Source organism: Chroicocephalus ridibundus, chromosome 14 (assembly GCF_963924245.1).
Source record: "Chroicocephalus ridibundus chromosome 14, bChrRid1.1, whole genome shotgun sequence".
Taxonomy (NCBI): domain Eukaryota; kingdom Metazoa; phylum Chordata; class Aves; order Charadriiformes; family Laridae; genus Chroicocephalus; species Chroicocephalus ridibundus.
The window spans coordinates 15,730,517-15,742,440 of record NC_086297.1 but is presented as its reverse complement, the minus strand read 5'-3'; the positions used below and the strand labels follow the sequence as shown (position 1 = coordinate 15,742,440).

Below are 11,924 nucleotides of genomic sequence, written 5' to 3'. Positions count from 1 at the left end.
AGAGGGGGAGAAAAGAGGGGAACACCAGTGAATAGCTCAAAGGAATTAAGGTGTGTTCCTCTAAGAAAGTGACATGGCTGACAGACCAGCAAAAGTGCCTCGACACCAATGCCTGCAGCATGGGCAACAAACGGGAGAAGCTGGCAGCCACCGTGCTGCTGCAAAGCTGACACCTAGTTGCCATTACTCCGCGCTCACAGGTTCTCGTCGTGCTGGGGGACTTCCGCCACCCCGACAGCTGCTGGAAAAGCAGCCCGGCAAGCTGTAGGCAATCCAGGAGACTCCCAGAGCCGAGTTCCTTGAAGATAACTTCTTAAACCAGGTCACAGACAGCCCCACCAGAGGAGCGGCCATACTGGACCTGAAGGGCACCAATGCAAATGAGCTGCTAATGGGTGACATCAAGATTGGAGGCAGCCTGGGCTGCGGTGGTCGGGCGCTGGTGGAGTTCACAGTCCTGAGGGGTGTGGGCGTCAGGGGGAAGAGTAAAGTCAGGACCCTGAATCTCAGGAAAGCAAAATTCCAGCTCTTCAAAGAGCTGGTCAATAGGACCTTCCGGGACACTGATGAAAATCTAGTTCCTATGAAACTGATAGACATGGCACTTGCAGTTTTGCATGAGGGACGTGTAAGTACAGGGAACATGGACTACAAATTCATACCAGTGCACACACGTGAGTTCAAAAGTTTTAAGCAAAGTCTTAACTGTCAGTAACGCTGAGTTTATTTAAAGAAAACAAATCCCTTCTGTCCACACTTCCACCCTTCCTTGCCCAGCAAGACTACAACGTGCTGCCTCCTGCTCTGCAGGTCATGGGCAACCCATTTCAGAACGGCCTCGAGCACGGCCTCTTCTTTCACAGGGAGCTCATCCTTCTCCAGCAGGCGTTCCAGCTCATTGAAGGAGAGCGCCAGAAACTCTGTGGACACCCTGGTCACCTCCTCGAAGTGATGCAGGATGAACTCATGGGCTGCTTCTCGCAGGTCAGGACAGTAGTAGTAGCCTGTGAATCTCCAGATGCCGATGCAATTTTCCAAGCACAGCTGGGATTTTAAGAACTCGCAGCACAGTCTGACGATGTCCAGGACGTTGAACTGGTCTGCCGCGATTAGCAAACATTCAACGTTGTCATCCGTGAGCGGCACTGTCCCGGTGTAGGCGTATTCCATGAGAAGCCTCATCATTTGTGAGGAAGTGCCGGGGATTTGATAGACGTTCCTCTCGGCATTGCTCCAGCTGCTGGAGAACAAAGCCCTGAAAAAAACAAAGCAGTGCTGGGGAAGAAAGCGGCCTTGCTGTGTGAAACCCTGACCCCATTATCCCCTGTGCCTCCTTCCCCGGGCACCAATTTGGGCACTAGCAGTAGCCATGCTGGGAGGCCGTGGAGTTTTATGAAGGAATGTTTTACTAGCCGGTTGTTTTAACAAGGAGCCACAGGGCGAGCGGGCACCTTGCTTCAAAGAGAAGAGCAGAGAATAACAGTGTGTGGGGATGGAAAGCCTCCCGCCTGGCAGCAGAGCAGCCAGGCTGGCCACGCTCTCAGCCCTGCACCGTATCTGGGGCTTTGCCAGACCCCACTTCCAGCGCTGCTGTTCGATCTTAGCTTGTGGATGAATTTTGGTGTCCGGGGAGGTACCAGCACTAGGGGGAACTGCTGGAGGAGAGTTGGAGTGCCGAGGGAAGCGCTGGAGATACGCAAAGGCACAGCGTGGCACAGAGCAGGAAATACTGTTTGGCCCCATCCCCTCCTCCTTCAAGCACTCACCTGAAGTACGGACTGCAGCTAGAGAGGATCATCTTGTGAGCAATGAATTCAATGCCATCCACGCTGATGATCCCATTGCCCAGCTTCCCTTCTGGGCAAAGCCCGTGGAAGGCGGTGCAAGCCACAGCGCTCATCTTCCTCTCCCTGGGTGAGGAGGAGTATGCGGTGCGAGCCAGGCTGTCCCCCACCTCGACGCCTGAGGCACTGGGAGATGCTTCTCTCTTGGGTGCTTACAGCACTTAGTCCTTGCCCTCCCTCCAACGTCATAGTGGAACCCCTGCCTGTTCGGTGGCTCTGGAATGTGCCCCATAATGACATCACAGGTGTGGGGGGGAACAGGACCGGCCATGAGCCCCTCCACAGCCCCTCTGTGGGGCCGAGGTCTGGGTCCCCGTGGTCCATGTTGCCGTGGGGCGGAGCCGTGGGGTCGCTGGGCTCTGTGGACTTCCACACAGGAGAGGAAAGAAAAGATGGACACAGCACTAGGCACCGTCTATAAAAGACTCCAAGCTTTTAAAAGAAAGCAAAGAAGGGGAAAGAGACATTTGGGAAACAGGAAAACAGACAGAGAAAGCAAGCCTTCGAAACAAGTAGCAGCGTATACTGCTCATTGTAACACTTTATTGCCATGACCATCTACCCTAGCTAGAAAAGAAAAATTCTTGCCAGCCTCGCGTTGGAAGCTTGGTACCTGAAAAACACTTGTGTTTAACAGAAGCTCTCTCAAGAGCTAGCAGTTTGAAGCAGCCACGTTACCAGGTTCAAGGACCACATCTCCTCAGAGCACAAGTCAGTTTTGCAAAGCCAGCCAGAAAGCTGAATGGAACCTAAAATGCAAACCGCCTCTTTCCACCAATGCCAGTAAAAACGCCACAAATACAGCAGTATTGGAAGTTTTGTTGGAAATGCAGGAACTGCAACAAAATCCTAATCGTCTTCCCATTTAGTATTTGATTTTCAATCCCATACAATAAGAAAAAATGCAACGCCATTGGCAGTCTCCATAAAAGACACAATTCTAGCAGATAGGACCACATAGGAAGATATGTAGAGCTCAATACAACTTGGGGGGGTTCCCATGGGTCCTTTGGGATTCCCTATGAGGGATATTGAGGGTTTTTTGGGTCCTGTGGGTGGGATTTATAGAATCATAGAAAGGTTCGGGTTGGAAGTAACCCTGAAGATCAACTAGTTAAAACCCCCTGCCCTAGGCAGGGACACCTCCCACTAGTGGCTACCCTGTTTTCACAGGTTACCCCAGGGAATCCGTTACCCCTTGTCCTATCATTACCCTCCCTGATGAAGACGGCCTCCCCAACCTTCCTGTCGGCCCCCTTTATGGACTGGAAGACTGCTATAAGGTCTCCTCCGTGATTCTCTTCTCCAGGCTGAACAACGCCAACTCTCTCAGCCTGTCTGAATTACTTTTTCTATTAAATTTGTTTCTCTTTCAGCCCTCCTGTTTCCGTGACTTTTTCCCCATTCCCTTTCCCAGGTTGGGGGGGGACATCGGGTGATGGACTCCTTGTCTAAATGACAAGAAAATGGGGGATGTGCAGAGCTGGCCTGCTCCAACATCTGCTCCAGCAGGCTCGCCTAGAGCAGGTTGCCCAGGACCACGTCCTGCTGAGGCTCGGCTCTCTCCTCGGAGCTGCGCCATGCGCTCAGAGCCAGGGCAAGACGTAGGCAGGGCTCAGTGGCCAGCAAGGGCTAAAGGTCCTTACGCAGCCACCCTCCCCTGCAGCTTGCTGTCCCCTGCGGCCAGCCGTCCTCCTGGCACACTGCTTGTGGGGCAGTTTCCTCAGCCCCCGCCAGCTCATGGCAATGCCGCGCATTCCCTTCCACGCTGGGCACCGTAAATGCCTCAGCTCACCCAAAAAGCTTTGGAAGCGGCTCCAAGAGCAGCCGGAGTGCTGAGGCTCTTGGGCATGCCAGTGGGATAGAGGGGATGCCCGCAACGTGATGGAGGAGGAAGGGGGAGCCCTGCTCACAGGCTGGTGTGGCTGAAGCCTGGCCGGCAGCTCAGCACCACACAGCCGCTCCCTCGCTCCTGCGCAGTGGGGTGCAGGGGGAGCATCGGAAGGGGGAAAGGGAGAAAACTGGTGGGTTAGAAACCAGGAGAGTGGAAAAGAAAGCCCAAGGAAAACAAGGGATGCAAAAGAAAGCACTTGCTGACCAGCAAGCCAGCGATGCCCAGCCAGGCCCCGAGCAAGGATAGCGCCCACCAACCTTTGCCCGCCCCCCACCCCGCCCAGTGGTAGGGTGTGGGATATCCCTTTGGGCGGTAGGGGTCAGATGTCCCCGCTCTGTCCCCTCCCAGCCTCTTGGGCACCCCCAGCATGCTCGCTGGCTTGCAGTCTGAGGAGCAGAAAAGCCCTCGGTGCCGCGCAAGCACTGCAAGAACTAGCGCACCCCGGGGCTCTCCGGGCTCTTTTCAGCACAGCTGCGAAACAGAGCCCCGCACGAGCTGCTGGGAAGAATTCTCATCATTAAGCTCGAGAGACGCTCAAGGTTCACGACTTGTTTGGCACCCTTTTAGAACCCTCCCGGCCTTCACTCGCCTATGGCAGTGCTTGAGGCGGCTCTCGGTTCTGCCAGTCCCCCTGGGGCAGGAGGGTCCCAGCCAGACCAGCCTCCAGACGTGCCAGGCCCTGCAGACCTGGGCAAAAGGCCCGAGCAGAGAAGAGCTTCCCTTGGGGCGAGAGGATGTGCTGGGCTCAGCTGGCAGAGGAGGAGCTCAGGCAACACTTCAGCAAATGGCAGATGCCCAAGTTCCTGCCGGGCCCTGCTGGGCTGCACCCTCAAGTGCCCGGGTCTAGGAATGCATCTGAGAGAAAATGGCCATGTGAGCCAGCCTCCCTACAATGAGAGATTAGATTAAGAGCAAAACAGGCGGTAGAAGATGGAATTAGTACATGGGAAAAACGGGAACTGAGAAGGTAGAAAACATGTTGTGCTAATGACTAAGCAATTTACTATGAGAATTCTTGTAACCAATCTGATGTGTGAACGAACTGCATGCACAGCGCGTGGACAGTGTAACTAGCTAATCAGAAATAAGCGAGTCGCGTGTACGACTACAACACAGGGTATAAAAGATGATGATCTGTGATTAATAAACGGCTTCTGTTGATTCACATTGGATCGTCTGCAGTCCAGTTATTTCTCCTCAGATGGTGACCCGGACGTGATACCGATCGGCGCTTGGCTTGAGCAACAGAATGCGAGGGGCGGAAGACCCAGAAGGAGATCCACCGGCTGGAGGACGGCTCAGCTGGACTGAGACTGGCCGGATTGGGCGGCAATCCAGAATAGAGGAAACAGACGACGTGGCCACGGACACCCAGAGAGAGGTGAGCAGCCGGGGCAGGAGATGAGGCAACAAGTAACCAAAGAAGAAGGGGCTATAGTAAGACTTCTCCTGCATATCCTCTCTAAGAGAGGGGTGAAATACGATGAGCGTATGCTCCGAAGGTTGTTAACCTGGTGCAGAGAGAACGGATTCGCACCAGAGCCCCAGACAGCTTTTAAACCAGAAATATGGGAGGCTGTTGGGAAAAAACTGTGGGAAGTGATAAGTAAAGGAGACAAAGAGGCATCACCGTTAGCGATGACATGGTGGTTGGTGTTATCAACCTTACAAAATATGAAGGCGGAGCGAGCCACGGCAGCTGGGGCTTTTGCAGCATTACAACCCACGGGAGGGGGATCGAACAGGCCAGGTCCGAAGGTCTGGGATGATCCCCTGCTGATCCCCTCTGCTCCACCTGAGGCCGATGGAGGAGGCAGAATGTCAGCAGAGAAGGACAGAGCCGGAGCTGTTTGCTCCTGCCATTGCCCGCCTCATCCCCGCGCCTCCCCAGTCGTCTCCCTGAGATAGAAGTGCTGGTTTTGTATGTCTGCTGTGTAAGTGTGTGTGGGAGCCAGCTTATACCTGCTGATCAGCATGTGTGCTACTGTTTGCTTTTTGTTGTGTGCAGTGTCGTTAGGTGACTCCCCTTGAGCAGGTGTTCTGCCCGGTGTGGTACTGTTCTCGTACGAGACTAGGGCTGACACTCCGTCAGGTGAAGAAGTTTGTATATACACAATGTTTAGACGTAAGGCAAGCGCGCCCCAGGCAGATACACCAGGATGGGCCGTAGAACTGATGGAAGTCCTGAAATATTGGGGGAGTTTTCACCAGCCGACACGTTTACGGTCTCGGGAACGGCTCGCCCGTGCAGGGCGTATCGCTGGTTGTTTGTTGTTTGTCTATAAGATCATGGTTGATTGGGAAAAGGAGCTGAGCCAAAATCTATAGGATGCTCTGTAGGAAAATGAGAAACTTAAGGGAAAATGAGAAACTGAGGTTTTGTTGCAAAGGCAGACTTTTATGTCAGTCGTAAGTGATGAAAAAAAAAAAAAGAAAAAAGAGAAAAAAAAGAAAAAAAAAGAAAAAAGAAAAAAAAAGAAAAAAAGAAAAAAAAAAAAAAAAAAAAGAAAGAAACCAAACAGGAACAATTAGATGGGAAATGTGCCACGTTAGCACAAAAGTATGCCATACGCACTATGAGAAAGTGTCAGAAAAAGAGAAATAGGACACCTGATTCAAAGCAGTACCATAGAGATATGGTTTTGGTTTTTTCCTATATGTGTCTATGTTATTGCATGCCTTAGTAGATTGCTCTGTGTTATACCCTGCGAGACTAAAATGAACCCCAGCAGAAGCGGTCTCTTGAGCAATGGGGTGGAATATGGGAAAGCAACAGAAGATCGGCGAGGAGGATTGTAAATACACTCAAGGGACTCGCACCTGGGTGCTGGAAAACACATATATCACACCAAGTGTTATTCAGTCTTGGGTGCTGGCAAGAAAAACATTTGGATGACATAAGCCTGTAATGGACTCACAGACACCTTATCGAGCTGCTTGAGAATCTTGGCCTGTTGTGGAAGAAGATCAAAGCACAGTACCAGCAAGAACAGGGAGTCCGCATGCGCTCTTGCTAACAAGGACTCTTTTGCTGGCAAGGATTCGTGATAACAAGGACTCTCTTGCTGCCAAGGATAAGTTTAACAATGCTACTAGTACCGCTATTTCTGAGGTATTGCTAGATGTAGATAGTATTCGATATGCGATGTTGCAAAACAGAGCTGCTACTGATTTTTTGCTTTCAGATCACAGACATGGTTGTCAAAATTTTAAAGGACTGTATTGTATGAATCTAAGTGACCGCTCCAAATTCATCCATGCCCAGTTGCAAGAACTGCACCGACCAAACCAGCAACTTGTGGAGACCACTGGGTGAAATCTCTTTGCTGGATGGACTTGGGGGTGGGGTGGGTTGAAGCAAATTATACTCATTGCCTGTGTGGAAGGAATTTGTCTGTTATGTTTAGTATGCTGTTTGCCATGTTTAATAAGCATTATACGATCAGTTGTAAATGCTGCTTTGCATCGTACCCTTGTACGAGTTGTAGAATATGTTGCTCTAAAAACTATGTGTGTATCCATGAGAACCCGACCTTCACAGAAGAAGATAACAAGAAGGGATTACAACAATGTAGTCACGTATCAGACAGCTGCTGTTAGCAAAGCTGGGTCATGAGTTTGGTGAGACTCGCTGCATACGCTGGCCACGCATGCAGCGACTGGCCTGTACTTTTCTACTCAATCCAGTGCAGGAGAGTCTGGTGGGACTTGCTGCATGCACTGGCCATGCGTGCAGCGACTCTAGCCTGTACTTCTCCACTCAATCCAGTGCTGGATGTGTTTAGTATATAACCTGCTAAGAGCGTCACAACGAGTAGAAGCACAAGTCATGGCGACCTTGTTAATAAATGGTCTGGTGTTAAACAAAAAAGGGGGAGATGTGGCAGATCTATGAGCAGAGGCCTGCGTACGGCCAAAGACACAGTGAGCAGAGCACACAGTAAATACAGAGCCAAGAGAACAGTTCATACCTTCACTCCATCCTGTGACTACCATATAACATTTTCGAATCTCGGACAAAGAATAGGGCTAAGTAATCTTCCTTCACTAGGAACAGCAACAGCATTAAATATGTTGAATAAGGTAGGGTGTTGGGCAAGTAAACAGATAAACCTTACAACTGAAATCCTATCTAGCTTGCTTACTGATGTTGATAGCATTTGGCATGCTACGTTGCAAAATCGAGCGGCTATTGATTTTTTGCTGTTAGCTCAGGGTCATAGATGTGAAGATTTTGAAGGTATGTGTTGTATGAACCTTTCCGACCACTCATCATCCATTCATAAGCAGTTACAGGATCTGAAGGATAACATGTCCAAATTAAAAGTGGTCAAAAATGGTTTCGATGATTGGTTAAGGTCATGGGGTATAACGGGATGGTCATCAGATTTACTAAAGCAAGGGCTCATGCTATTGTTGGTTATATTATTATTGATTATGGTAGCCTCGTGTGTTCTCCGCAAAGTGACTGACATGATAGAAAATGCCATGCATAAGGTCTGGCTGGCTCAAGAAGAAAAAGGGGTATTGTAGGAATGTGTCTGAGAGAAAACGGTCATGTGAGCCAGCCTCCCCACTATGAGAGATTAGATTAAGAGCAAAACAGGCAGTAGAAGATGGAATTAGTACATGGGAAAAACGGGAATTGAGAAGGTAGAAAACATGTTGTGCTAATGACTAAGCAATTTACTATGAGAATTCTTATAAACAATCTGATGTGTGAACGAACTGCATGCACAGCGCGTGGACAGTGTAACTAGCTAATCAGAAATAAGCGAGTCGCGTGTACGGCTACAACACAGGGTATAAAAGATGATGATCTGTGATTAATAAACGGCTTCTGTTGATTCACATTGGATCGTCTGCAGTCCAGTTATTTCTCCTCACCTGGGGAGCTGGCAGATGGGCTGGGGAGGCCACTCCAACAGGGAGCTGTGCCTCAGGACTGCACGCAAGCAACCACCGGCCCTGGGCTGGGGCGCAGCAGAGCCAGCTCTCTGCTCAGGGAGAGCCTCTTGCCCACGCTGCCTGCTGTGGCCAGCAGGGGTGGTGACTGGCGTGTTTCCCCTGGGCAGGGCCGGCAGCCGTGGGAAGGCCTGGGCAGGTCAGGTGACCCAAACTGACCAATGGGGTGTTCCCTCCCAGCTCCCACGTTCAGGGGAAAAGCGGAGGCATCAATGGCTTGGGGCTGCGGCAATGGCCCGTGGCTGAGGAGGAGCCTGCCACTTTCTCTGCTGTTGATCCTGATCCCTGGGTTCCTGAATGAAGCTCTGGTAGGATGAGGGTTCTGAATGAAGGTAGAATGAAGGCTTTTGACTGAAGGTTCCCCTTCGTAGAGAGCTGGTGGCAGAGGAACCAAAGGGAGTTGAAGAAGGGCGAGCGCAGGGTCCTGCACGTGGGGAGGACTAAGCCCGTGCAGCCAGAGCATGACAGCAGCGGAGGGGCTGTGCCGTGGCTGGAAAAGCGTCTGCTTGGCCCGGCCCAGAGGGTGGTGAGCCGCGGCACCAAGTCTGCTTGGAGGCCAGGAAGCAGCGCTGAAGGCCAAGGCGAGGGGCATTGGCAGCAGGTGGAGGGAGGTGTTCCTTGCCTGCCGCTGTGTCCTGCTCGGGGCTCCCCAGTGCAAGGCAGAGATGGGCAGAGTGGAGAGAACCCCCAGGCCAGGCCCCCCCAGGGCCCCTCCCACTTTCCGTTGGGCTGGGACCGTTGGTCCGTTGGAGCCAGCAGCCACCAGCGCCAGCAGGACGGAGCTGTGCTGGCACGCAGCAGCGCTGGGAGGAGGCAGGGGTTGGCGGAGCAGAGCCAGGGTCCTCCTGTCCCGGGCGGGATGGGCCAGGCCAGCTGCTGCTGTGGCTCCAGGTGGGCTCCTCCCGTGGCTCGGGGACAGGCGGGCACGGCTGGGCCCCGCACCAGCGGCCTTGCTCACGCCTGCCGCTCTCTGCTGCGCAGGGAGGCTCTCACCGAGGCCGAGGCGGTGCTGAGCGCAGACGTGCGGCTGACCTGGGGCCGCAAGAGGAGCGAGAGGAGCCTTCTCCTCCTCCAGGAGGAGCTGGTGATCGCCAGGTTGCTGTAAGACCCTGCCAGCCCAGCTGCCTTGCCTTTCCTTTGCTTTCCCAGAGCCCCAGGCCCCGGCACCTTTGGGCTGTGTGCCCCGGTGTCCCTCCCGAGGCCAGCTGGGGGACAGGGCTCTGCATGAGTAAATGGGGTAGAAAATCTACCCTGGTACCACGAGCACGAGTGCTTGAGTTGCAAGTTCAAGCAGAGTGAAGAAAGAATTCTTCCAGGAGGTTGGCTGCTCCAGTCCATGGTAAGGTGTTCTCCGAACCAGATAGGAATCTCTCTGCTTATAGTGTGCACTGGTGCGCAGTGTACCCTATTGCCCTTGAATCATAAAGGGGCAAAATCCTACTATTTCTGGTGTGACAGGCATGTTTCAAGAACTGACTGTACTGGAGGTTGAAGTGAGCCTAACTGGGAATAAATGGGAGCCGCATCCCGTTTTGACTGGCCCGGTTGCTCCGTGCATCCTTGGCACAGACTACCTCAAGAGAGGGTATTTCAAAGACCTGAAAGGGTATTGGTGGGCGTTTGGTATAGCAGCTGTAGAGACTGAGGACGGTACACAGCTGTCTGCCTTACCTGGCCTTTCAGTTGACCCTTCTGTGATGGGACTGCTGAAGGTTAAAGAATAGCAGGTGCCAATTGCTACTGCCACGGTGCATCGACGATAGTACTGCACCGACCGAGACTCCCTGATTCCCATCCAGAACCTGGTTCGTCGGCTGGAGACCCAAGGAGTGCTCAGAAAGACTCGCTCACCCTTTAATAGCCCAATATGGCCCGTGTGGAAGTCTGACGGAGATGGGAGATTAACAGTAGACTACCGTAGCCTGAAGGGAAGCCACACCACCACTGAGTGCTGCTGTGCCAGACCTGCTAGAAGCGCAACATGAACTGGAGTCAAAGGCAGCCCAATGGTATGCTCCAATTGACACTGCTAATGCATTTTTCTCTCTTCCTTTAGCAGCAGAGTGCCGGCCACAGTTTGCTTTCACCTGGAGAGGCATCCAGTATGGACTGCCCCAGGGGTGGAAAGACCGCCCTGCTATTTGCCATGGGCTGATCCTGGCTGCACTGGAGAAGGGGGGAGCTCCAGGACAGCTGCAATACATTGACGGTATGATTGTGTGGGGCAATACAGCAGAAGAAGGTTTCAAGAAAGGTCAGAAAATATCCAAGATCCTTCTGAAAACAGGTTTTGCCATAAAAAGAGGTGAGGTCAAGGGACCTGCAGGACACATCCAGTTCTTGGGAATCAAGTGGCAAGATGGTCGTCGCCAGATCCCAATGGATGTGATTAACAAAAGAACAGCTATGTCCCCGCCTCCTAACAAAAAGGAAACACAAGCCATTTCAGGTGTTGTGGGTTTCTGGAGAATGCACATTCCAGGTTATAGTCAGATTGTGAAACCTCGCTATGAAGGGCCTGGAAAGAAAAATGATTTTAGGCGGGGTCCTGAGCAACGACAGGCCTTTGAGCAAAGTAAAGAGACCGTGCATGCAGTAGCTCTTAGACCAGTCGGAACAGGACAGAACATTAAAAATATGCTCTCCACTGCAGCCGGGGACAATGGACCTACCTGGAGCCTCTGGCAGAAAGCACCAGGGGAGACTCAAGGTCGACGCCTAGGATTCTGGAGTCGAGGCTATAAAGGCTCCAAGGCCAACTATACTCCAACAGAGAAAGAAATCTTGGCAGCATGTGAAGGAGTTAGAGCTGCTTCAGAGGTAACTGGTACCTGAGCACAGCTCCTCCTGGCGCGCCCATGGCCAGTGCTGGGCTGGATGTTCAAAGGCAAAGTTCCTTCTACTCATGACGCCACCGATGCTACCTGGAGTAAGTGGGCTGCCTTAATCACGCGGTGAGCTCGAATAGGAAACCCCAGTTGTCCAGGAACTGTAGAAGTGATCACAAACTGTCCCGAAGGCAAAGGCTTCACAATGCCACCTGAGGAGGTCGTAACCCGTGCTGAGGAAGCCCCACCATATAATGAACTCTCAGATAATGAGAAACAGTATGCTCTGTTCACTGATGGATCTTATCGTAGTGTAGGAAAACGCTGAAGGTGGAAAGCTGCTGCATGGAGTCCTACACGACAGGTCGCAGAAGCGACTGAAGGACAAGGTGA

The 11,924-nt window shown here is 52.2% G+C and overlaps 1 protein-coding gene across 1 annotated transcript; it reads right to left on the bottom strand.

The window, feature by feature from the left end:
* Nucleotides 1–780: 780 nt before the first annotated feature.
* On the bottom strand, nucleotides 781–1,903 carry LOC134523414 (kelch-like protein 10; the record flags this gene model as incomplete). The annotated part of the gene is made up of 2 exons (XM_063352347.1): nucleotides 781–1,255; nucleotides 1,767–1,903. Coding segments are annotated over 2 exons (612 nt in total), but the record flags the coding sequence as incomplete, so codon positions are not given.
* Between the last annotated feature and the right edge of the window lie 10,021 nt (nucleotides 1,904–11,924).